This window comes from Bradysia coprophila (assembly GCF_014529535.1).
Source record: "Bradysia coprophila strain Holo2 chromosome IV unlocalized genomic scaffold, BU_Bcop_v1 contig_81, whole genome shotgun sequence".
Classification (NCBI taxonomy): Eukaryota; Metazoa; Arthropoda; class Insecta; order Diptera; family Sciaridae; genus Bradysia; species Bradysia coprophila.
In genome coordinates, this window is record NW_023503375.1 from 4,461,851 (window position 1) to 4,487,417 (window position 25,567).

Below are 25,567 nucleotides of genomic sequence, written 5' to 3' on the forward strand. Positions count from 1 at the left end.
CCATTTAAGAACGTACACCATCGCAAATGTTAATAATGTTATTATTTTTATGGAAGAGTCAGCGCCGCAGGTCGTGAAGAAATTGAAAAAATAAAAAAGCGGGGTCGAGGGGCGGCAGCCCCGCATAGGGGGTCAAGGGGGGAGTTTCCCCCCTTGAATGTTCAGGGGATTAGCGCGCTCATTTAATTTTACTAAGCGAATCCAATGAATTAGCGGTAGCGATAGCGTCGCTAAAAAAGTGGTTGATGAATGCAACCTTGGGTACAATGTTTTTTTATGTACACTGTGGCACATTTCCGCCAATTTTTCACTGTACAAACAATTACATTTTGTGTTCATAAAGTAATTTTTAAGTACGAAATGGTTTTTTTTAGTACAAAATGGATGGTATAAAATGGAAATTTTAAGTACAAAATGTCATTTTTTGTGTACAAAAAAGAATTTAATTTGTACAAAAGTCATTCGATTTGTACAAAAGTAAATGAACCACGCGCGTGCAAATAGTCAATGTATTATGCGAAGTCACTATTTGCACTCGGTTGCAAATAGTCAATATGAACACTATTTGCAACCGAGTGCAAATAGTGACTTCGCATAATACATTGACTATTTGCACGCGCGTCTGAATAGGCTCTTCATAATAATAACGGCCATTCGCACGCACGTGCAAATAGATATTTAATAATGAAGTCCTTTAAAATGGCATCATTAGTTGTTGGGGGAGCATGCATATGCATTGCACATGCATACCTTATTGTCCTCAAGTTTGAACAGGTTACCCTATTGCTGTTCTGAAGTGAATATACCTGAAACAGAAGCAGTAAAAGTTCAATTCGATTATATGCCGCGGTACGGTTACCGGTGCTAACAAATCAAATGCTCATATGAACAATAATATAATCACTGGACATTGCACCATCTTGAAGGCAAAGTCAAATGTTACAGATAACCGTCATATCTTACAACTAACAGTGAACCCGCGATTAAATCGTCGATGACGAATATATATGTTTAAATGCAAGACTGTTAATATCGCTACCAATACAGACAAAAATCGCAACTGCTTATTTTCATCATCCCAAACAACTACAAAACGAACACGAACAGCCGGTCAAATAAAACTGTGAATAATATTTACTTAAAAAAGTGTTTTTGTCCGTCACTCCAATACTTGATCAAAACACGATATCGCACACATAACATTAACTTATCTCACACTCACTCAACATTATACGACAACAAAACTGATTAATTCAGCTATCATTCTATATAATGGATACGTTAATTAATGCTCACGTCCATTGTGTATCTTGTGGCATAAAAGATTAGAACGTTAAGAACCGCCGAACACTATAAGCACATACACATAAAATGCGCAAAAGCATTAAGAAAAGTAAGAGAAATAATTGTGAGCTCTTTTTGTTGACATTGTTAATTGGCTGCATTTTGTTTGTTTAGATGAAAGTTACTCAAAGCTCATGACGACAGAAGGGGCTAACACCATTGTCGATGAGGATTTGAAATTTGAAATGGAATTACCCGAATGGGCGGACGAAGAAAAAGTCAAAAGGTAACTCTTACTGCTAAGTCTTTGATTTATATTCGGATTATCTGGTGAAGAAGTGCAAAATAACCAAAGTCTAAAGTTCAACATTCGATTTAAACTTAAGTATAATATAAGAGAGAACGAAAATGTTTGTTCAATCAATCATTGCTTCATCGAACTATGCTTGTGAAAAATGTTGCTATGAGCAAGTCATGCTGTACACAGTTGTAGATAATTACGTATCTGTTTGTAAGTTTGTTGTTTCGGCAAGTGTGTCGGTTGCCAGAGCAAGTCGAAGGCGAGTGAAGTATTTACACAAGCCAAAACAGTGATTTACAAATTTGCAAGCAATTACGTGAGCTATTTTAACGTGTGAGGAAATCTGTTACCTTGAGAGCTCGCGAATGCATTGACATGTAGGTTTTGTCATAACAGTCAACCTATAATTACGGGTTATTTACTCGAAGACAGATGAGGTCATGAAAACAGGTACAACATAAGCGCGATTATGGCTCAGATGGCACAATAATTCTCACTTATACTCCATTTACATGAGTATTGATGTAATCTACCATTACACGCTGGCGGCGGGCGGAAAGTGACTTATCACAAAGAGTGACGTAATAGTAATCCTAACGTGTACTAAAAGACTTTTATGCAAACTTTAGATGCCTCGGAGGCATTGCCTCTCTTTCAACGCACTGCTCCTAGCATGAACACTACTTTGACAAATGTCCAGTTTGGAGGCTTTTGTGATGAGAGCTACCGCTTAAGAAGATTGATTGTATTGTGTGTTTTAACTCATACAACGAAAACAAGTAATCTATCTTTACAAAAGAAACGCAGCGCCTACTGTGACATCATCAGCCTCCAATCTCGGCAAAGTACTCTATTAGGCTGCAGTCTTTTGTGTCGTAATAACATATTCTAGAGTAATTTGCACTCAATGTCATAAATAACCATTTCAACGAATGAGAGGTTTCCAGCACGAGCCGGAGGCGAGTTTTGGAATTTAATTCGCTAAAAAACCCTTTCAGCATAAGTTAGGAACAATGTTTTTCCCAAACGACGTCGGAAATACGCGACGAAGTCGCTATACTTCAACACTAGTTAGGAAAAGTGTATTTTACCGCACGCTAGCATGTAAATAAATAAAAATTAAATTCTTTCAGAGGTCAGAGTTTTCTGGTACTAAACATGAACGCTATGGCTCGTGCAATGTTCTGCGGACTGATTGTCGCGCTACCAGTCGAGTCCCTCACACAGATTCTTATTTTCACAAAACAATCCTCAACGCCAGCTTTATCGTACAGAAGATTTAAAGCTAATGGACTGCATGCACAACATTGGTTCCAGAATCCAATTAAACCAGGCACCTTGTAAGCTCCAACACTTCGTTTAATTTGTTTAATTTATTCATTGAAAACGGTTTTTCATTAAGAGCTTGGCAATCACTTCAAACGATACGGAAAATGCATGTCGTAGTGAACAAGCGTTCAACGAAGGCGGGTGTCGGAATTATTTCGCAAAAAGACATGGCAATCACGCAATTTCTGTTTATGGGCTTCAGTATGTGGAGGCCGGAATTGTTCGGTATTGTGGGAAGTTACGAGCAGTTTGATGCATACAATCACTTTTGGCGATTAATTGGATATATGCTCGGAACTGACGATCGGTTCAACGCTTGCGGTGAGACTGTAGAAGAAACACAAAGTCGGTTACAATCCATCGCAGAGGATATGCTTGTACCCGCGTGGAAAGATCCTTTCCCTGAATGTCTTCCTTATGCAAAAATAACCTTCGATGGCGTATGGACAGGGACACCGACTGCACATTACGGTAATGACCAATGCAGAACATTGACAAGGTCTCATTGCTCATTGTGTTCGCATTCCATTCGTTTCAGATACAACGATGTTCATGATAAAACGAGCAATTGGTGTTCCAGGCTACTATTGGTTCGATTCTGAATCGTCTGGATTCGAGGAGGAAAACCGAAAACTATTCGACGAAATGTCCCTTTTCACTAAATTTAACATATTTTTGGACATAATTATTTACGAGTACCTGAGTCACGTGTTCATTTTCCGTTGGATATTTAACGTTCTTCGATTTTTCTTGGCATTGCTCGATATGTATCCAATTTTAGCGTTAATACGTTTCGGCAAGAAATATGCCCTTGTCGAAGTTATGAAGAAGAAGAAAGTCAATTAAGTCATTATGATGACACTGCGACATAGCAAAGTTGCAAAATTTAAAACAAAATTTTACTTTAGAAAGTCTCGAAAGTTAGAGAAGGGGAACGGCATCATTTTTAATACTTCTTCCTTCTTCGTTTCCCAACTAGTATTCTATCTAGTGTGTACTATTTATCGCGACTTCATGGCGTATTTCCAACGTCGTTTAGGAAAAACGTTGTTCCTAACTTATGCTAAAAGGATCTTTCTCTCATTACATGTAAGAGTAATAGTTCATTTTTGAAACAACGTCAAATAAGTGACCTAATACACTCTATGAATAAATGTTACATACTGAAAAAAGGCAAATAAATAAGTCAGGTGGTGTACAATAGAGTCTCTAGTTCGCGATCACAGTTCGGTTATACCAAAACGGCATACAATATTTATTTACTGAAGTTTAGATGTGAGATTTGTAATGATGATTTCACTAAGAACAGTCATCTGGTCTCGCATAATAAGACTAAGTCTTATTTGAAGGAAATAGCGAAATGTGAGACCAAAATGAAATTAGAAGCGGATGAATCAACGTAATTGATGGAAATAAAGCTTGAAAAGAAATGTCCTTGTATTTCATTGAAGAACGGAACGGAACTCGATGGAGGAAAGTAAAACGTTCTTTGCCTTTATTGAGAAAAACGCTGTTTTGTACCTAGCGTTATAGTTATTTTACAATCTAGTTAGGTAAATGAGGGATCTTGCCGATACGATTGAAGCGAGGTGGTACGTCTTTTCAAATATATTTTACAATTTAGGGGATAACACTCAAAGTATTGCATGTATTGGTTCTGGAAACCAGCCCATCTCAGGAGAAATGAAGGAAAACACAACACTTTGATTTGGTTGTTTTTCCTTTCATTTTGAATTTTCAGCGGACTTATGCGATGCAACATCAAAAGTCAACTCAATCAAATCCAAAATAAAGATTTTACACCTTTCCAATTGTTCATCTTCATCTTCTTCTGACAACGTAGTTTTTCGGAACATCCGAACCATAAAAAAATGCATCCTGGCCGCTCTGCCATGCTAAGCTAAATTATCGTAAGTGAAAAACTCCAGAGCTTTTTTCAATTTATTGGGAAACTTTTTCACTTTACAAATTTTCAAGTGTACACGTCATTTAAAAACGAAATAACCAAAAAAAAATGACAAATTATTTTTGACATTTTTGAAAAAGTGCAGTCTAGGCGGAATATCTCTTGAAGTTTTTGACCGATTTAAATTTTTTAAAAGCGTAAAGTATAGGATTTTGAATTGGCTACAAACTTATCCAAGAAAGTTTTCGGTATTTTTTAGCATTTCGATTGGATTTCCAGGTTTTAAGCAGAAAAAAATGAAACTTCAATTTCCGTCATTTTTTCGGCCATTTTGGATTTTTTTGTCAACAACAAAATTAAACTAAAAAAAACTTTCAACATTTAAGAATATTTTACCAACGCTGTATACTTTGGGGACGTCACGCAGAGGCAGATACGCGGGTTACACACCACGTTTCATACAAAAAATTCAAAAATTTTGGTGAATTTGTTTGTATGTAACACACTTTTCCCGTGTATAAAATGGCGATCTGCGTGACCTCCCCAAAGTATAGAGCCTTGTATTTTACAGCTTATTCCACATCGATATCTGTTTGGGAATTTGAGGTATATGTCGTCAGCGCCCCCACCTTTTTGGGCTGGGGTTTTCGTTGCTGATTATTATGAGCTAGGTTTTGTGCTTTCGAATGATGCTACCCAAAAGTTTTGTGCTGCTCAGGCACCCGAGCACAAAATTACTTTCTATTCAAAACATGTCACTTTGTGTGGTAGACCCCTAATATATCAACTACACCCAAAATACAATTCTAGGACTAAAATGTACACATTGTGTGCTGACAATATCACCCCACCAATAGTTTAGTGCTGCCACCTGTGTCCAGCACAAAACTACTTTCTGCTCAAAACATGTCACTTTGTATGGGAGACCTCTAATATATCAACTTTATTCAAAATACAATTGCAGGACTGAAATCTATACATTATGTGCTGACGATATCACCCCACCAATAGTTTAGTGCTGCCACCTGTGCCCAGCACAAAACTACTTTTTGCTCAAAACATCTCGTTGCTTGCACAATAGTCAGAGTTCATTGTGTATCCAACAGAATGCTTGCACAATAGTCAGACTTCATTGTGCATGCATCTCGATGCTTTCACAATAGTCATAGTTCATTGTGTATCCAACAGAATGCTTGCACAATAGTCAGAGTTCATTGTGCATGCATCTCGATGCTTGCACAATAGTCAGAATCCATTGTGCATGTGACAAAATGCTTGCACAATAGTCAGAGCTCATTGTGCATGCATCTTGATGCTTGTACAATAGTCAGAATCCATTGTGCATGTGACAAAATGCTTGCACAATAGTCAGAGTTCATTGTGCATGTGACAAAATGCTTGCACAATAGTCAGAGTTCATTGTGCATGTGACAAAATGCTTGCACAATAGTCAGAGTTCATTGTGCATGCATCTCGATGCTTGCACAATAGTCAGAGTTCATTGTGTATCCAACAGAATGCTTGCACAATAGTCAGAGTTCATCGTGCATGCATCTCGATGCTTGCACAATAGTCAGACTTTATTGTGCATGCATCTCGATGCTTGCACAATAGTCATAGTTCATTGTGTATCCAACAGAATGCTTGCACAATAGTCAGAGTTCATTGTGCATGCAAAAATAGGCTTGCACAATAGTCAAAGTTCATTGTGTATTCAACAGAATGCTTGCACAATAGTCAGAGTTCATTGTGCATGCATCTCGATGCTTGCACAATAGTCAGAATCCATTGTGCATGTGACAAAATGCTTGCACAATAGTCAGAGCTCATTGTGCATGCATCTTGATGCTTGTACAATAGTCAGAATCCATTGTGCATGTGACGAAATGCTTGCACAATAGTCACAGTTCATTGTGCATGTGACAAAATGCTTGCACAATAGTCAGAGTTCATTGTGCATGCATCTCGATGCTTGCAAAATAGTCAGAGTTCATTGTGTATCCAACAGAATGCTTGCACAATAGTCAGAGTTCATTGTGCATGTGACAAAATGCTTGCACAATAGTCAGAGTTCATTGTGTATCCAACAGAATGCTTGCACAATAGTCAGAGTTCATCGTGCATGCATCTCGATGCTTGCACAATAGTCAGAGTTTATTGTGCATGCATCTCGATGCTTGCACAATAGTCATAGTTCATTGTGTATCCAACAGAATGCTTGCACAATAGTCAGAGTTCATTGTGCATGCAAAAATAGGCTTGCACAATAGTCAAACTTCATTGTGTATCCCACAGAATGCTTGCACAATAGTCAGAGTTCATTGTACATGCATCTCGATGCTTGCACAATAGTCAGAATCCATTGTGCATGTGACAAAATGCTTGCACAATAGTCAGAGCTCATTGTGCATGCAACAGTAGGCTTGCACAATAGTCAAAGTTCATTGTGCATGCAACAGAATGCTTGCACAATAACCTGAGTCCATTGTGCATGTAACAAGAGGATTTCACATTAGTCATTGTTTATGCATTCTGTTGTATGCATAATGAACTGATGAACTCTGAACAATGCAGAATCACAAACCTTTGAATGACCGTAAATAAAAACTTATTATTAAATATCTGTGACCTTGACCTACAATCAAGCTAACATATTTGCTATAAGCTATTTACCATGCATGCAAAGTGACATGTTTTGACCAGAAAGTAGTTTTGTGCTGGGCACAGGTGGCTGCACTAAACTATTGGTGGAGTGATATCGTCAGCACATAATGTATAGATTTCAGTTCTGTAATTGTATTTTGAATAAAGTTGATATATTAGGGGTCTCCCATACAAAGTGACATGTTTTGAGCAGAAAGTAGTTTTGTGCTGGGCACAGGTGGCAGCACTAAACCATTGGTGGGGTGATATCGTCAGCACATAATGTATAGATTTCAGTCCTGCAATTGTATTTTGAATAAAGTTTTGAGCAGAAAGTAGTTTTGTGCTGGACACAGGTGGCAGCACTAAACTATTGGTGGGGTGATATTGTCAGCACATAATGTGTACATTTTAGTCCTAGAATTGTATTTTGGGTGCAGTTGATATATTAGGGGTCTACCATACAAAGTGACATGTTTTGAATAGAAAGTAGTTTTGTGCTCGGGTGCCTGAGCAGCACAAAACTTTTGGGTAGCATCATTCGAAAGCACAAAATCTAGCTCATAATAATCAGCAACGAAAACCCCCGCCCAAAAAGGTGGGGGCGCTGACGACATATACCTGGGAATTTGCATGAAAATTCAGAGAAGCCAAAATGAAATAACGGCCGCTCCCGGCGGAATGAGTGAGCTGCCGGAGTTGCTTCCGATGATTTTGGAATCAGCATTCCATACAGATCATAATAAAATCAATTTAACTTCAATTTGCACAATCCTAGTGTATTTCCCAGCCTTAGCGGACGCACTATTAAGAGGTGTTTGTCCATCACTCCAATACTTGATAAAAAACGATATCGCACACATTAACTTATCTTACGTTCACTCAACCTTATACGACAACAAAACTGATTAATTCAGCTATCATTCTACATAATGGATACGTTAATTAATGCTCGCGTCCATTGTGTATCTAGTGGTATAAAAAGTTAGAACGTTTAGAACCGCCGAACGCTCTAAGCACATAAACGCAAAATGCGCAAAAGCATTAAGAAAAGTAAGAGAAATAATTGTGAGCTCATTTTATTGGCATTGTTAATTGGCTGCATTTTGTTTGTTTAAGATGAAAGCTACTCAAAGCTCATGACGACAGAAGGGGCTAACACCATTGTCGATGACGATTTGAAAGTTGAAATGGAATTGCCCGAATGGGCGGACGAAGAAAAAGTCAAAAGGTAACTCTTACTGCAAAGTCTTTGATTTATATTCGGATTATCTGGTGAAGAAGTGCAAAATAACCAAAGTCTAAAGTTCAACATTCGATTTAAACTTTAGACCAAGACTTTAAGAGAGAAAGAAAACGTTTGTTTGATCTATCTATCAATCAATGATTCATCGCACTATGATTATGAAAAATGTTGCTATGAGCAAGTCATGTCATACACGGTTGTAGATAACGATGCACCTGCTTGAAGGTTGTGGTTTTGGAAAGTGTGACGGTTGCGGAACAAGTCGAAAGCGAGTAAAGTATTCACTCAAGCAATGATTTACAAGCAATTACACATCTCGAGTACTTTCCACTCGATGTCATAAATAACCCATAATGAGAGGTTTACAGCACGAGCCGGATGCCAATTCCGGAATCTAATTCGTTAAAAAAGCTTTTCAGCATAAGTTAGAAACAACGTTTTTCCTAAACGACGTTGGAAATATGCGACGAAGTTGCTATACTTCAACACTAGTTAGAAAAAGTGTACTTTACCGCATGTAAATAAATAAAAATAAAATTCTTTCAGAGGTCAAAATTTTCTGCTACTAAACATGAACGCTATGGCTCGTGCAATGTTCTGCGGGCTGATCGTTGCGCTACCAGTCGAGTCCCTCACACAGATTCTTATTTTCACAAAACAATCCTCAACGCCAGCTTTATCATACAGAAGGTTTAAGGCTAACGTACTGCATGCACATCATTGGAATCAAAATCCAATTAAACCGGGATCCTTGTGAGCTCCGACACTTCGTTTAATTTGTTTAATTTATTCATTGAAAACGGTTTTTCACATAAGAGCTTGGCAATCACTTCAAACGATACGGAAAATGCACGTCGTAGTGAACAAGCGTTCAACGAAGGCGGGTGTCGGAATTATTTCGCAAAAAGACATGGCAATCACGCAATTTCTGTTTATGGGCTTCAGTATGTGGAGGCCGGAAATGTTCGGTATTGTGGGAAGTTATGAGCAGTTTGATGCATACAATCACTTTTGGCGATTAATTGGATATATGCTCGGAACTGAGGATCGGTTCAATGCTTGCGGTGAGACTGTAGAAGAAACACAAAGTCGGTTACAATCTATCGCAGAGGATATGCTTGTACCCGCGTGGAAAGATCCTTTCCCTGAATGTCTTCCTTATGCAAAAATAACCTTCGATGGCGTATGGACAGGGACACCGACTGCACACTACGGTAATGACCGATGCAGGACTTTGACAAAGTCTAATAGTTGATTGTGTTCGCATTCCATTCGTTTCAGAAACAACGATGTTTATGATAAAACGAGCGATTGGTGTTCCGGGCTACTATTGGTTCGATTCTGAATCGTCTGGATTCGAGGAGGAAAACCGAAAACTATTCGACGAAATGTCCCTTTTCACCAAATTTAACATATTTTTGGACATAATTATTTACGAGTACCTGAGTCACGTGTTCATTTTCCGCTGGATATTTAACGTTCTTCGATTTTTCTTGGTATTGCTCGATATGTATCCGATTTTAGCGTTAATACGTTTCGGCAAGAAATATGCCCTTGTCGAAGTTATGAAAAAGAAGAAAGTCAATTAAGTCATTATGTGATGACACTGTGACCAGCAAAGTTGCAAAATTTAAAACAAAATTTTACTTTAGAAAGTCTCGAAAGTTACAGAAGGGTAACGGCATCATTTTTAATACTTCTTCCTTCTTCGTTTCCCAACTAGTGTTCTATCTAGTGTCTACTATATATCGCGACTTCATGGCGTATTTCCAATGTCGTTTAGGAAGAATTTTGTTCCTAACTTTAGCTAGACGATTTTTTTTTGCGAATTCGATTCTAGAACTTGCCCCCGGTTCAGCATGCGTTAGGAAAATATGTATTCTCGGCACAAGTACCGAAATAAAGTCACTAGTTCTCATTACATTTAAGAGTAATAGTTAGTTGAATGCGAGGCTCGTGTGAAATCCAATTTCAAAGTCAATTTTTATGTTCGAGCATGGTGGTATATATTTGGTTTCCAGAGTGTAATACCATTGTGTATGGTGATCATAGAACAGTATAGACCTCTGAGTATTTAAATGAAAATAAAATTCGTGTAATCCACTTCTTTGTCACTTTTTTTAAACTCTCGAGAGTATCCAAAGTACAATTTCAACATTTCAGCAAGATAAAATGACTGAGCAACAAAATATTTCGACATAATGAACCGATATGAACCAAAGGCCAAAGTCTAGAGTTGATTTACCTTCCACGAAAGATGATGTAATTTCACCGACACAGAAAAGCGGTCGTTAAAAAGAAAAACGAACATTTGTACAACGAAATTAAATAAATCAAAGCCTGTAGACATTGGACAAATCAGCTACGCTTGTGATGAGTTTTTGTTTGGTTGTTAGCTAGAATTGAAAGCTATTCGTCCAATTAAAATAAAGAAATTTTGAAATTGTCAGAAAAAAATGAAATTGAGTCTTCGTCTGCTCTCTCAGTAGATGCAACATGCAGTTCCAACCCAACAGATTATTTTTTTAAATTGGTTCAAATACCAATTTTGAGAAACCTTATTTGGTACCAAGTGTTATAAAAATCAAAAGTTACCGGTACGCACAACAATTTTTTGGTATTTCAATTTCTGATCTTGTTCACAAAGTCATACGAAAACAAAGAGAACAAAGCTTTGAACAGGTCAGCTCCAACCAACGCACTTCAAGCAAAAGTGCTATTAATGACAGCTGCAAAATGAGTACTATTTTGTATGAAATTTTATCCCCACTCTTTTTACAGAGTAAAATTTTGTATGGAGCACTGTCAAGTTGCTATTTAAAGTACCACTTTGCTTGAAGTGCGTTGCTCCAACTGAAATTGACTGGTAAAAAAACCTAAAGTGTTTCGATCAGAATCTGATTTTGAATTTCAGGTTTGACCTGAATCAACCCTGAGATCTGATCTTTGATTTCAGTTCCGACCTGTCAGGTCGGATTTAAGGTAGCCTTAAAAATTTGTACGAAAAATTTTAGCTTACTTGAAACCTCCTTCCTGAAACCTGACCTGAAAACTTTGAAAAAATAGGGTTCTGGTCAGGTATTTTTATATCAAGCTCAAAGCTTTGTGAACATTTCGTCAACAATGATTTTTTGGTTATATGTATCTATGGATGACATTTTGACAGCTGAAATAACCTTGGAACAGACCTATTGGTAAGAAAAATCAATGAAAGTGTAAAACAGGTATGGTCTATTGTCCGCCAGGAGGCATACTTAAACTTAATGAGTACTTAAACGCACTCATTTTCATATTATTTTGACATAAAATGTGAGTGCGTTTAAGACGAATTCCCCGATCGACCATACCTGTTCTAGACTTTCATTGAGAAAAAATAATAAACCAACTGCTGTTGTCTTTTACTCTATATACGAAGACACAACAGTTATATATGCTGCATAATGCAGCGAAATAACGAGTAAAATCCAAAAATTCATTAACTTTGCACACTTTCAAACCATTCCTATTCTCATAGGTTTCTTCCAAGGCCGTTCAAAATGTCAATCGTCATCCACAGAGAAGCCAACACAACCTCACTTTGAAGTTTTAACGAACAAATTTGTTTAAGTTGCGGTTATGTTTGCTTCTGTGGATGACGGTCGGTTGTTTACGGCCTGGCAAAATTCGTTTTTACCGTACAATGGACTGATAGTCCGGACCGTTTTCCACAAGTTTAAAATTTAAAAAATCAATTAGCGCAATACTTGGCTCAATAAGACCTGCTCCTGCTCCGCTGACACTACTGATTATGAATGAAAGAGTGACTGACAGCGGCATCGGCTCAAACACACATTCATTCATATTGAAAGCACGCGAGCATCGGATAGTAAACAAAACGATGTCAAGTTTTCAAAAAAAGAAATTTTCCTCTACCGTTCCCGGCACGAAAGTATCGCTGCAAAATGGTCAACCACTGGCATCAACAGGAAACTCGTACTTAGATGCACTATTAGGTTCGTACTGTGTATTGCCTACAGTGGACATGATGTCCACTGGACACGAATGAAGTTTAAAACGGAGCACCACTTCTACGCATATTTTTATCAGGTGGAGGTCTTGCAATCGGTTCACTGCTTCTAATCGAAGAAGACAAATTTGCCACATATTCGAACAGTTTAAGTAAATTCTTTCTAACTGACGGAATCGTGAACAATCAGTCGATATTCGTTGTGAATCTAGACGACGATCCTGAAGAATTTGTAAGTTTTGAATTACAGCGACGTATCACGGACCTTGAACGTTCGTTCGCTCATCTAATTTCAGATCCAAAAGCTACCGCAAGTGTGCAAGACCGACACTGAAGAGAAATTGCCCGAAAATATTCCGAATAAATCAGAAACGAGCGATATGCGTATTGCGTGGCGTTACAACTCCCTACCATCGATGGATACCACTCAGAAGTCACTTACCTATTTCGATTCGTCGAAACGAATCGATCGCGAAATGTTGGCCAGCTCAGACATAGAATACTTCAAGCCGATCGATGAGCGATTGGACAGTCCAACCGAGCAAAGTTTTCACAATTCGGTCTACGGTCAGATTTTAGTGAATCTCAAGACGAAATTGAATAATTCCAAGTTCTCGGCGGAGGAATCGGATGGCGCCGGTAAGAACTTACTGCGAATCAGCATCAGCTCGTTAGGATCGCCGTTGTGGTACGACGATGATTTCTTGGAAGATGTTTGTCTGTTCTTGTATTGTCTAAAAGCTCTGGTTAGAACCTCACTTGCTGTCGCATGCATATCCGTTCCCAGTCATTTGTTTAAACATTTGGTAAGTGAATCCGATCAGGACCGAATGTTCGAGCTAACATTCTGAAACTTTTGCAGGACGATAGTCTGATTCACCGTATCCGCAATATGGTCGATTATTCCGTTGAACTGGAGTCGTTCGCCGGTTCCGATAAGGAAACGAATCCGATATTCAAGGACTATCATGGCCTGTTGTACATTAGGAAATTGGCTGCAGTGAATTCATTAGCAGCCTACAACCCGGTCACACGGGATTTAGTGTTCAAATTGAAGCGGAAAAGTTTCGTCATCGAAAAGTTGCATCTTCCACCAGGTTTGGACGCTGAACGTTTTCAGGTTTGGGTTTCGTTTAATTTAAATATTTTGCTTTTTCTAGACCTCCAAGAAATCGATACGAAACCGGATGCCATTCCGTCGATGAGTTGCGGGAGTTCGTCGAAGAAATTGTTAGATTTTTAAGGAATTAAAGGCGGCCTTGTACGAAAAATAATGAAAATTTCGGAATTTTATTCGTTCAAAACTATTCAAAAAATTTAACAATCTCGTCAATAATGCCATTGAGCGACTTAACCGCCAAGCTGTCACCGAATTCCGCAATGAAATTCGTTCCTTCGTCGCACGCTTTCGTCAGCTTCGGATCGACCGGTAGCTCGCCCAGAAACGGAACGTCCAAATCCAGACACATCTGACGAGCTCCTCCAGTTTTGCCCGGAAAGATTTCCGATCTCGTCGAACACTTCGAGCACACGAAACCCGACATATTCTCGATGACACCGACGATCGGAATTTTCATTTTCCGACAAAAACTGATTTCCTTTCGCACATCCAGCAGTGACACCTCGGCCGGAGTCGTCACCAGCACAGCACCCAGATTTCCGATCGTATTACAGAGATAAGTGGTGGCCGATAAGTGTTCGTCGCTTGTACCGGGCGGTGTGTCCAACAGTAGATAATCCAATTGACCCCAATCCACTTCGCTCAAAAACTGTCGAATCATTCCGTTCTTCTTCGGTCCCCTCCAAATGATGGCATCATCGGCCGAACCGAGCAGGAATCCAATCGACATCACGGACAAATTGTCTTCAATGTAAACCGGTGACCATCCGGAACCGGATTGATGAACTTGCTCGCCCAACACTCCCATCATCCGCGGCTGTGATGGTCCACAAATGTCAATGTCTAGAATTCCGAAATTTTTCTCGTTGAAACGATGAGCCATTCCTCGCGACACTAAATTCGTTACTGTGCTTTTGCCGACCCCGCCTTTGCCGGATAGAATCATCAATTTGTTCTTTACTTCGGCTAGACGATTTTTGACCAATTCCAATCCGGGATCCACTGCCTGTGCTGCACCCGATGAGCAAATTTGTTGATTTGGGCATCCTGCACAGGCCGACACTTTGCCAGCATCGTTACTCTGTGTTCCAGGGCAGTGCTCGGCTGCATTGTCTGGTACGTTTGCCAATTGTGTTGACATGATTTGATTAGACTCGAATTACACTTTCGACGACACTATTACGTTCCTTGATGGTCGTTCTGATAACAAATTGTGATGAAATCTCTCTCTGTGTGTGTTGACCGTGTTGACATAACAAATGTCACTCAAATGTCTTGAAAACAGCTGTACAGCCGATGCAGCAGCTTTGTTCTTTTTTTGATGACGGGTCGCTCACGATTCGCGAATGATGAAATTCTGAGGTTATTTTCGTTCGAGACACCTTTTGCAACCATAATAAAGTAATTTTTCCGTTGAAGTACGAACCTAAAGTCGGTCCAGTGTATTGAAAGTTATGGAGGACAAATATCGCATTGCCGAGACCATCAACTTTCCGGAAGAGGAGGAGAAAATCCTGAAATTTTGGAACGAAAAGAAAGTGTTCGAGAATTGCTTGAAGCAATCGAAAGATAAGCCAAGGTTTGTCGTCACTTACCTGCCAAGAAAACTGCATTTTAATCACTGAGTCCGTAGATACACTTTCTATGATGGTCCACCATTTGCCACCGGTCTACCGCATTACGGTCATATATTAGCTGGTACGATCAAAGACGTGGTGACACGTTACGCTCACCAGCAAGGATACCATGTGGAGAGACGATTCGGCTGGGACACTCATGGTCTACCGGTTGAGTTTGAGATCGATAAGAAACTGAATATCCGTGGACCGGATGATGTGGCGAAGATTGGCATCGCTGCTTATAATGCAGAGTGTCGTAAGATTGTGATGAGATATGCGGAGGATTGGGAGAAGATTGTGGGACGTATGGGACGATGGATTGGTGAGTTGATTTCAGTTAGTTTCAAGTCGGATGATCTCTTGACCGCTATAGTCGAACGATCGGAGACCAGAACCCGAAAGCCATCTGCATCTCTGACAACTCTTACCTCAATTACAGATTTCAAAAACGACTACAAGTCTCTCTACCCCTACTTCATGGAATCGATTTGGTGGGTCTTTCAGCAGCTCTATTCGAAAGGCTTAGTGTACAAAGGCGTCAAAGTCATGCCATACTCAACGGCGTGCACAACCGCATTGTCAAATTTCGAAGCGGGTCAAAATTACAAGGAAGTTGTCGACCCAGCCGTTGTCGTCAGTTTTCCCATCATTGATGACCCGGACAAATCACAAATGTTGGCTTGGACAACAACGCCCTGGACTCTGCCGTCGAATATGTCACTGTGTGTGAATCCCGAACTGATGTACGTCAAAATTAAGGACCTTACCAGTGCGAACGTTTACATTTTGGCCGAATGTCGACTGGAGGTGACGTTCAAGGATGCGTCAAAGTATGAAATTTTGGGCAAATTCCAGGGAAAGACTCTGAAGGGATTGAAGTACGAGCCACTGTTCGACTATTTTGCTCCATTGTTCAAGAATAATCCGGCCGTTCATCGCATCGTTTGTGACAACTATGTGACGGAAGATTCTGGTACGGGTGTTGTACATCAAGCGCCGTATTTCGGTGAGGACGATTATCGCATTTGCCTGGCCAACAATATGATCAGCAAGGATTCGGAAGTAATTTGTCCGGTTGATGCCAGCGGATGTTTTACGGATCCAGTACGGGATTTTAAGGGCCAATACGTTAAGGAGGCCGACAAGAATATCATTGCTCATTTGAAGGCCAAGAAACGACTCGTCCAAGCGAGTCAAGTGAAGCATAGCTATCCATTTTGCTGGCGTTCCGATACGCCACTATTGTACAAGGCAGTTCCGTCGTGGTTCGTGCGAGTCGAACAGATGCAGTCCAGTTTATTGAAGAGCAATAAGCAAACGTATTGGGTGCCCGATTTTGTCAAAGAGAAACGGTTCGGAAATTGGTTACGCGATGCACGTGATTGGGCCATCAGTCGTAATCGGTATTGGGGCACACCCATACCGTTGTGGGTTAGTGACGATGGCGAGGAAGTGGTCTGCATCGGTAGCATTGCCGAATTGCAACAGTACAGCCAAACGAAAATCGTGGACATCCATCGCGAAAGCATCGATCACATTTTGATTCCATCCAAACGACCCGGCAAACCGCCATTGAAACGTGTGTCCGAAGTGTTCGATTGTTGGTTTGAATCCGGCTCGATGCCGTACGCTCAGATGCACTATCCGTTCGAGAACAGCGGCGATTTTCATTCCCGCTTTCCCGCTGATTTCATTGCTGAGGGCATCGATCAGACTCGAGGTTGGTTCTACACACTGCTTGTCATTTCGACGGCATTGTTCGGCAAATCGCCGTACAAAAATGTCATTGCGAACGGTTTGATATTGGCGTCCGATGGCCAGAAGATGTCCAAACGGAAACAGAACTATCCCGATCCAATGGAAGTGGTGCAGAAGTACGGAGCCGATGCGCTGCGATTGTATCTCATCAATTCCCCTGTCGTTCGTGCAGAAAATCTACGCTTCAAAGAGGAAGGAGTGTTCGCCGTTATCAAGGATGTATTCCTGCCGTGGTACAACGCTTATCGATTCCTGTTCCAAAATGTCGATCGCTTCGATAAGGAAGAGTCGGCCACGTATTCGTTCGACACGGATCGCTATATGAAAAACCGTGATTCGAGTGTGATGGACACATGGATTACGTCGTTCAAGGAATCGTTGCTCGAGTTTGTGGCGAAGGAAATGAAATCTTACCGGTTGTACACGGTTGTGCCACGTCTGACCAAATTCATCGATCAGCTAACCAATTGGTACGTGCGACTGAATCGTCGTCGCATCAAGGGTGAATATGGCCGCGATCAATGTTTGGCTTCATTGGACACTTTGTACAGTGTCTTGATAACGATGGTAACAGCTACGGGATTCGCTGTGAGAATGACAGTCACATCCACTAAAAAATTTGATTTTTCTTTAGGTCAAAATGATGGCACCATTCACACCCTATCTTTCCGAACTGATGTACCAGCAGCTGGTCAAATTGAATCGCCAGCCGAATGACGAGAGCGTTCACTACCAAATGATGCCAGCCAGTCATCATCCATTCATTCGGTCGGATGTTGAAGACGCCGTTTCACGAATGCAAAGCGTCATTGAATTGGGCAGAGTGTTGCGTGATCGGAAGACCATGGCCATCAAGTATCCCGTACCGGAAGTTATTGTCATTCATAAGAACGAATCGTATTTGAAAGACATCAAATCTCTGGAAGATTTCGTTCTCGGCGAGCTGAACGTACGCAAACTGACACTGTGTGCCGACAAGGAGAAATATGGAGTGAAGCTGCGTGCCGATCCCGATTTTAAGGTATTATTTTGCTCTGCTCTCCAGTGCATCGCTTCAGGTCAATAAAAATGTCCGTTCGCTTTCTAGAAATTGGGACTACGCTTGAAGACCGTACTGAAAGCCGTCACTGCCGAAATGAAGTCGCTCAACGACGAACAGATTCAAAAGCAGCTGGACCAGGGCTATTTCGACGTTCTGGGCAATCGCATCGAATTGGACGAAGTGCGAGTGACATTCTGTTTGGATGGCCAGAATGCGTCCAGCAAGTACGAGGCTCACAGTGACAATGACGTTCTGGTTTTGATGGATCTAACACCGACGGACGATTTGATGGAGGAGGGAATCGCCCGGGAAATAATCACACGCATTCAGAAGCTCAAAAAGAAGGCGCAGCTGGTGCCGACCGATAGTGTCATTGTTCTGTATGAAGTGAACAGCACGGATAATATCGTAACAAGAGTGGCGAAATCGCACAATGACTTCATCCAGGCGACCATAAAGTCACCGTTTATTCCGTATCGACGAGAAGACGTCCAGAAAGTGGTTATAACCGAGAGTTTTGATCTGAAAGATGTGCAACTGAAAATCGTCATCTGTATGCCGAAGACGAACGAAATCGAGCCAGCCACTAAGTGGGCAAATTTTGTTCGAGACTCGTCCAAAGGAACCGTCCTTTTGCACAACTTCAACGGGAAGTATTTAACTTTGGATGAGCTACACAATGAAATCGATGTTCTGTTCCGATTACACGGCCGCAAGGTGTACTTGCTGGACGATGGAAAATTGGTTACATCCGTTGAGGCCATTCATGGAAAAACGATTTTTGTGGCCGATAAGGAAAGTGGAAAATTTGCGGAACTGTTGGAGACGTCACCATTCGTTAAGTTCGTCAACACGGAATTAAAAGGCAAGCCAGTGACTGTAATCCTCGAGAATCCTCAAGGGAAAATACTTGGCGAAGGTGATGCATACGTTAAGAAGGTCCTTCAGTGAAGCCTTAGGAATATTAAGTTTAAAAATGGCAGAATTGTTCGCGTTGTTTGAATAAAGAGAAAAAACGTTCCCAATGATTGAACCGGAAATTGTTTACTCTTTGGAATAGAGAGTCTCTATTAGATACCTTACCTGGAAATACCTGAATCCTTATGTTGTCGTTTGCATGACATGATCAATTTTGACCTGAATTGAATAGACGTGAAAATCGTATTCCGAAGAAAATATTGAAAGCCAAGCCTGAAGGGAAGAAAAGTGCAGGTCGACCAAAGGCCAGATGGTGCGACGCAGTCCTCTCAAATCTTAAAACAATCGGAGTCACACGCCGGGAGAAGAATGTTGCAGACGGCCAATACCCTTAATGGGTTGTTATGCCGGTAAAGTAAGTAAGAATAGATGTGAAACCTGAAGTAGAATCCGTTGACCAGAATCCTCAGGTTCGGATCAAGTTGTTCTTCTAACATTACCTGAAGTGATTGTGCAGGTATGGTACTTGTGTAATTCCGTGTGCCTGAAGTTCTTTAAGATTTTTCTTTGTTCTTTGAAAAGTAGTGGAACAAAATTTGGTTCCGGAAAATGGAAAACCGTTTTTTATAGCTGGAAAAGCTGTGGTGGCTGTGGGATTTGATCAAAAACCGAAAACATACACTTTTCTTTCAGAAATTTCTCGAGGTACACGAAACGTATACAGGGTCGTGTGGGGTGTCATTAGAAAGGTTTATGTTGTGTCAGTGCAAATAGGGTCTTATGGGAGTTTGGATGCATCTACGACGAAATATGAGAAGTGGAAATGTTTAAACGCTCATATTTCATATTTCGTAGATGCTACCAAGCTTCCGTAAGACTCTACTTACCCTGAAACAACATGCAATTTAGATCGAATCACTTGATCTGCATTTGTAAACAAAAACTTAGAAATAATTGTGAGGCAATATGAACACAGTTTCCCAGGAAATTGGAGAAAAGTGCTACTGTGTACACTGCACACATAAATATAGTGGAAACGGACGGCATTTTTCAGTGATCCATAACGAATTACGGTATAAACGATACTCTTCGACTAAGTCTTATGATAGGCAGGTTAAAAAAAGGAAGTAATAGACTTACAACTACTTACATCAAATGAAATTAAATCTGCCTTTGCCGTCTGTTAACCTATTACAAACGGCAAGCAGATGACCAGTATTATTATCGGGTCTATTACTTCCATCGATCAAAGTATTTTTAGTCTGTTGATTTCAAATCTTGTAGTTCAATTTTTTTCACATGTATTTTTCCATAAAAAGGACCATATATCTCAGAGCTTGTCATTATTTTTGTCGTCCTTATCGATAACAGATGAATAGATTATTTCGTTGATACTAACGTGCTAAAGTTTTTTTTCCAGATCTTCGACATCTCCATGCATTATTTTATCCAGCAATGATCTCTCCATTGGTGTTAGGCGTGCGCGCTTTCTTTTAAATTCCGTATGATGTTCAAGGGCTTCTGTAAATTCTCTAGATGCGGCAGGACTTACCACGGCTCGTCGCGCTGTAATGTTGGTTGTGGGGTTGTTTGGGACGTTTCGTGAAAGTACATGCGTAGCCGATGATATCGGATTTTCTAATGGTGTTGGCGTCGATCCAGGAATGCTTCTCGATGTCGACGGTAATGGCTCCGTCGGTGCGATATTATCATTGTTAATGTTCTCGTCGGCAGACTTCTTTTTCACAACTCGACTGTCTGTACTTATCTTCATCACTGGCACCGTTTGTTCAGTCGATGTTCTGGGGGGATGAATTCAAAATCCCAAACCAAATTGCAAAATATCGTCGATACTTGTGAACTTTGTTCTGATCTTGTTTCACTAGAAGTGGAAGTGGTTGTGTCAACACTATCACTTTAAGTGCTGGACGGTATGTCCGGTGTCGTCTGATTCTATTATTTAAATAAAACAAAATAGATTTCCAACTTTTTTCTCCAGAAAGTATGTTGCTTGTTTTCTTTTCGTGTGTGTGACGGGAATCAATATGTTATGGTTATTTGGATCACAAGGGACGAAAGTAAAAAAAATCAACCGTGTGCGAAGTTTGCAGCCCGTGGCCGAAGGCCAGGGCGGCAATCGCACAGGTTGAATTTTTTTGCGTCGTGCCATGTGATCCACACAACTTTTCATTACAACAACTACGAAAATTGTAATTTGAGCTTCCTTATAATGTTCCAACTGATGAAATTTACCGAAATAAGCTGAAATATGCGGGGGTCCAGGGGGCGGCAGCCCCCTGGTAAAAGAAAAATTTATAAATTATTGGCAACGTTCTTTTCTATCACAACAATCACAGTGATCATGTAGTGGTCGTGAACTGAGTCACTACCCCTACGTAACAAGTGTCGAAATGTCAAATAACATCGCATTCTCTTAGTACGAACTCTCTCGTTATATTCGGTTAACCGACCGTAATATAACTAGAACGTATGAGTTACGACGAAGATCTTTATTCACTCGACCACCATAGCGTCAGCATCATTTAAACGAGCTCAATAAATTGTAATTAGTAAGTCGAACAGTGGCCTTTCATTTTACGTATTAGATAGGAGTCCGAGACTTCTACATTGGTGACCCCGACGAACACAGAAAGTTAAATTAAATTCATTGAGTGAAATTGATATTGAAAAAGTGAAACAAAAGTAATTTTTTGCTGACGCCGACCGGAGACATTTTCATTTGCAATTTGGCCGTTAACTTCAATAAAACGTGAACTTTGGCTGATCGAACGCTGCGTTCATCATTTGGCCGTTAGTTTTGGCAGAAAGGATTATCCATTCTGATTTAAAGCTAACGTGAGCTAAATCCTGGTTGATCGCGAAATAAAATCATCGTTTGGAGCTATCACGAGAGAAAACAACGTGGTCGAGGTCATTCAGAGCAAAGTGGATGTGACAAGACATAGTATTTGGCTGGCCGTCGATTTTAAGCATTGTGGCGTGTGCTAGCGGAACATTATCACGTCCGTAAAACTGGTCTGCAAGAAGGACGAAATTCATTGGTACAAAAAACTTCTACGGTCAAGGTCGTTGGTAGCAGACCATTGGAAATACCAGGCTTTGTTGGTTGGAAATCTCCACAGGTACAAATCCTGTGGGGATAAAAGGTACGTGACTTAGTCATAAATTCATTGCCACACCGAAATTATATCGTTTGCGTTGAATTGTCGATCGAAAAATCTGGATCTTGGCGCGTAATCTACATTGTTCGAGAAAATACATAATTCCCGTTGGTTTTGGCGCGTCGATTCCTTTGTTCGGTATCCACACTGGTATTCAACAATCAACAGTTACTCAACGTACCCAAGACAATCAACTGATAAAATCATTTCATCAGATTGTTCTCATTTCATTTGCATTATATAACGAAACCCATCAATTTCTAAACTAGCTCAAGGTTAGGCAGCGTTTCGGAATTTAGCTTTTGTTTGATCATCATTTAACGTAGAACATTTTGCTTTCATTTTCGAGATCATTTAATTGATTTTTCTTGGAATTTTAATTTGAGAATATTCCGAAACGACTGAAAGTTTCCAGTCGAGTTTTTCATGTTTGAGTTGATCATTAGTCTTGTTGAACGGACTGGGTGAGTGCGATTTATTTTTTCGATTAATTTTTCGACACTTCGCGGTGTAATTATTAAATATGGTTGACGAAAAGGAGTTACAAGGTGAAAATGGTCCAGAACCACAGCCTGATCAAGGGTTAAAAACTCCAACCGACATTAACGCTCTTATAGTGAAATTGCCAACGTTTTGGGCAAGTAATCCGCGTACTTGGTTTATACAGGCAGAAGCACAATTCTCGTTAGGTAAAATCACATCTGATGTTAGTAAGTACAATTACGTCGTAGCTACGTTGCCTCAAGACATAGCCGAATCGGTATCGGATATTTTAGAGAATCCCCCAGCGAGCGATTTGTATAAGAATTTGAAAGACGAGCTTATTGGTCGTCATTCATTGAGTTTGGAAAGCCGGATAAGGAAGTTAACATCCGATGAAGAGATCGGCGATAAAAAGCCGTCTGAGTTTTTTAGGACCCTTAAGCGTTTAGCAGGCAACTGCGGTACGGTTGGTGATGAGTTGTTGAAAAAGCTGTGGATGGGTAGACTTCCTCAGGCGATCAGTGTAGCTCTTATTCCTCAAAAGGACGATGAGATTGGTAACTTGATGAAATTGGCTGACCAAGTGTGGGAAGCAATAAAAACAGCTAACATCTCTGCTGTGAGTAATCATCCGGCCGGTCCATCTTCAATCTATGATGAGCTAAAAAGCGAAATTAATTCTCTAAAAATGATGATCGAAAAGATTTCGTTTGATAGGTCTCGCAATAGGAACAGAAGTCGTTCTCGAAATTGCTCTAATGAAAGCTCGAACAATCACACTCGTTCAAACAGCAATTATCGCAGAAATCGTTCACGAAGTTTATCCTAGCTGATGTGAACAAACCGATAATAGGAGCAGATTTTCTAGCTAAGCACGGTCTTCTACCGGACTTGAGGAACAAGAAATTGGTCGATCCAGCAACCTCTTTGGTAATAAACGCGATGAGGGCTGATAATTGCTATGAGCCAACTCCTAGGTTGTATTCAATTGCCACAGAATTCGGCGAAATTCTCAAGAAGTATCCGTCATTAGTTGCTCCGCCTAATTTCAATCTGCCAGTCAAGCACAATGTTGTCCACCATATACACACGAAAGGTCCGTTGCCGTATTCCAAGGCACGCAGGCTAAGCCCCGATAAGTTTAAAGTGGCTCAAGTCGAATTCAACTATATGAATGAAGTTGGAATTTGTCGACCTTCGTCGTCACAAGCAGCTTCGGCATTAACTATGCCGCCTAAACCTCGAAGTCCGGACTTCCGTCCATGTGGTGACTATCGAAGGTTAAATGCTATAACGATTCCGGACAGGTATCCTCTGCCACACATTCAAGATTTCAATGCTAAAGTGGCAGGGAGTAAGATTTTTTCCAAAATTGATTTAGTGAGATCTTTTCACAATATTCCAGTGGCACCAGAGGATGTGCATAAGACTGCCATAATCACTCCTTTCGGATTGTTTGAATTCCCTAGGATGCCATTTGGACTGCGTAACGCAGCCCAGACTTTCCAGAGATTTATGAATGAAGTTTGCAAAGGACTAGACTTTGTGTTCGTTTATATTGACGACATTTTGATTTTCAGTAAATCGCCCGAAGAGCATAAAGCTCATTTGGACACACTTTTCGAACGTTTGGCCGAATACGGCTTGTGTATTAAGCCTTCCAAATGTGTACTTGGTGTGAAAGCACTCGAATTTCTTGGTCATTATGTTGACGAAAATGGCATTTTGCCTTCGGCAGAAAGAGTTGAAGCGATTACTAGTTTCCCGGCGCCCGATTCTCTTAAGAAAGCCCAACGTTTCGTTGGAATGATTAATTATTACTTCAGATTTGTGCCAAAATTGGCTGAAATTTTGATTCCACTGCATTCTCATATAGCAGAAATGGAAGGAATGAAGAAAAAGAATCGGAATCGGAAATTAGAGTTCCATTGGCCTGATAGTTGTAATGACGCGTTTAATCAAGCCAAAGAAGCTTTAGCCAATGCGACGATGCTAGTGCACCCGAAGAAGAAAGGGTTAATTATCAGTTTGTTCACAGACGCTTCGGGTAAAGCTGTAGGGTCAGTCTTGCAGCAGTATCACAAAGGTATCTGGCAACCGTTAGGTTTTTTCTCAAAAAAGCTTAGTTCGGCGGAAGTGAAATATAGTACTCTAGACCGTGAGCTTTTGGCGATATATTTATCGGTTAAGCACTTCCGCTATTTTTTAGAAGGGAGAGAGTTTATCGTTTACACCGATCATAAGCCACTGACCACGGCTATGACATCGACGGCTGAACGCAGTCCGCGACAGTGTCGCCATTTAGAATTCATTTCTCAGTTCACAACGAATATTCAACACGTCAAAGGAAAGAACAATGTTGTCGCTGATTTTTTGTCACGGATCGATGAACCGGAAGTAGCTTCGTTGAAAACCAGTTTAGAATTGAAAGCACTAATCGAGCTTCAGAAAGGCGACGACGAGATCCAAGAGTTATTAGAAAAGCAAGACGATAAGTCTAAATATTGCTTAAAAGAAGTTGATTTGCCACTTTCCCTAGGCAAGTTATGGTGCGACGTTAGCACGGGCCAAAATCGTCCGTTTGTACCAGAACCGCTTAGGAGAGCTATCTTTGATCAGTTTCATTCACTATCGCACCCTGGAATTCGGGGAACGCGAAAATTAGTTACATCACGGTATTTTTGGCCATGTGTCAACAAGGACGTAAACCACTGGACCAGGTCGTGTATT

At 40.5% G+C, this 25,567-nt stretch overlaps 5 protein-coding genes across 5 annotated transcripts; 4 read left to right on the top strand and 1 right to left on the bottom strand.

The window, feature by feature from the left end:
- The first annotated feature begins 1,196 nt into the window (after positions 1-1,196).
- LOC119072268 lies at positions 1,197-3,762 on the top strand. Its single transcript, XM_037177459.1, has 5 exons — positions 1,197-1,393; positions 1,459-1,570; positions 2,719-2,925; positions 2,988-3,385; positions 3,453-3,762. The coding sequence occupies exons 1-5, from the start codon at positions 1,372-1,374 to the stop codon at positions 3,758-3,760; spliced, it is 1,047 nt and encodes a 348-aa protein (XP_037033354.1). The 5' UTR covers positions 1,197-1,371; the 3' UTR covers positions 3,761-3,762.
- Positions 3,763-8,371: 4,609 nt separating this feature from the next.
- Positions 8,372-10,300, top strand: LOC119072267. Its single transcript, XM_037177458.1, has 5 exons — positions 8,372-8,516; positions 8,583-8,694; positions 9,256-9,462; positions 9,526-9,923; positions 9,991-10,300. The coding sequence occupies exons 1-5, from the start codon at positions 8,495-8,497 to the stop codon at positions 10,296-10,298; spliced, it is 1,047 nt and encodes a 348-aa protein (XP_037033353.1). The 5' UTR covers positions 8,372-8,494; the 3' UTR covers positions 10,299-10,300.
- A 2,212-nt stretch (positions 10,301-12,512) lies between these two features.
- On the top strand, positions 12,513-13,995 carry LOC119072260 (elongator complex protein 4). The gene is made up of 5 exons (XM_037177449.1): positions 12,513-12,701; positions 12,796-12,947; positions 13,012-13,521; positions 13,578-13,812; positions 13,876-13,995. Exons 1-5 carry the CDS (start codon positions 12,587-12,589, stop codon positions 13,956-13,958), a joined length of 1,095 nt encoding a protein of 364 aa, XP_037033344.1. The 5' UTR covers positions 12,513-12,586; the 3' UTR covers positions 13,959-13,995.
- On the bottom strand, positions 13,975-15,077 carry LOC119072272 (cytosolic Fe-S cluster assembly factor NUBP1 homolog). Its single transcript, XM_037177464.1, has one exon. The coding sequence runs from the start codon at positions 14,974-14,976 to the stop codon at positions 14,020-14,022; it is 957 nt and encodes a 318-aa protein (XP_037033359.1). The 5' UTR covers positions 14,977-15,077; the 3' UTR covers positions 13,975-14,019.
- Positions 15,078-15,146: 69 nt separating this feature from the next.
- Positions 15,147-19,287, top strand: LOC119072239 (isoleucine--tRNA ligase, cytoplasmic). The gene is made up of 5 exons (XM_037177414.1): positions 15,147-15,414; positions 15,469-15,776; positions 15,894-17,779; positions 17,847-18,233; positions 18,300-19,287. The coding sequence occupies exons 1-5, from the start codon at positions 15,290-15,292 to the stop codon at positions 19,203-19,205; spliced, it is 3,612 nt and encodes a 1,203-aa protein (XP_037033309.1). The 5' UTR covers positions 15,147-15,289; the 3' UTR covers positions 19,206-19,287.
- The last annotated feature ends 6,280 nt before the right edge of the window (positions 19,288-25,567 follow it).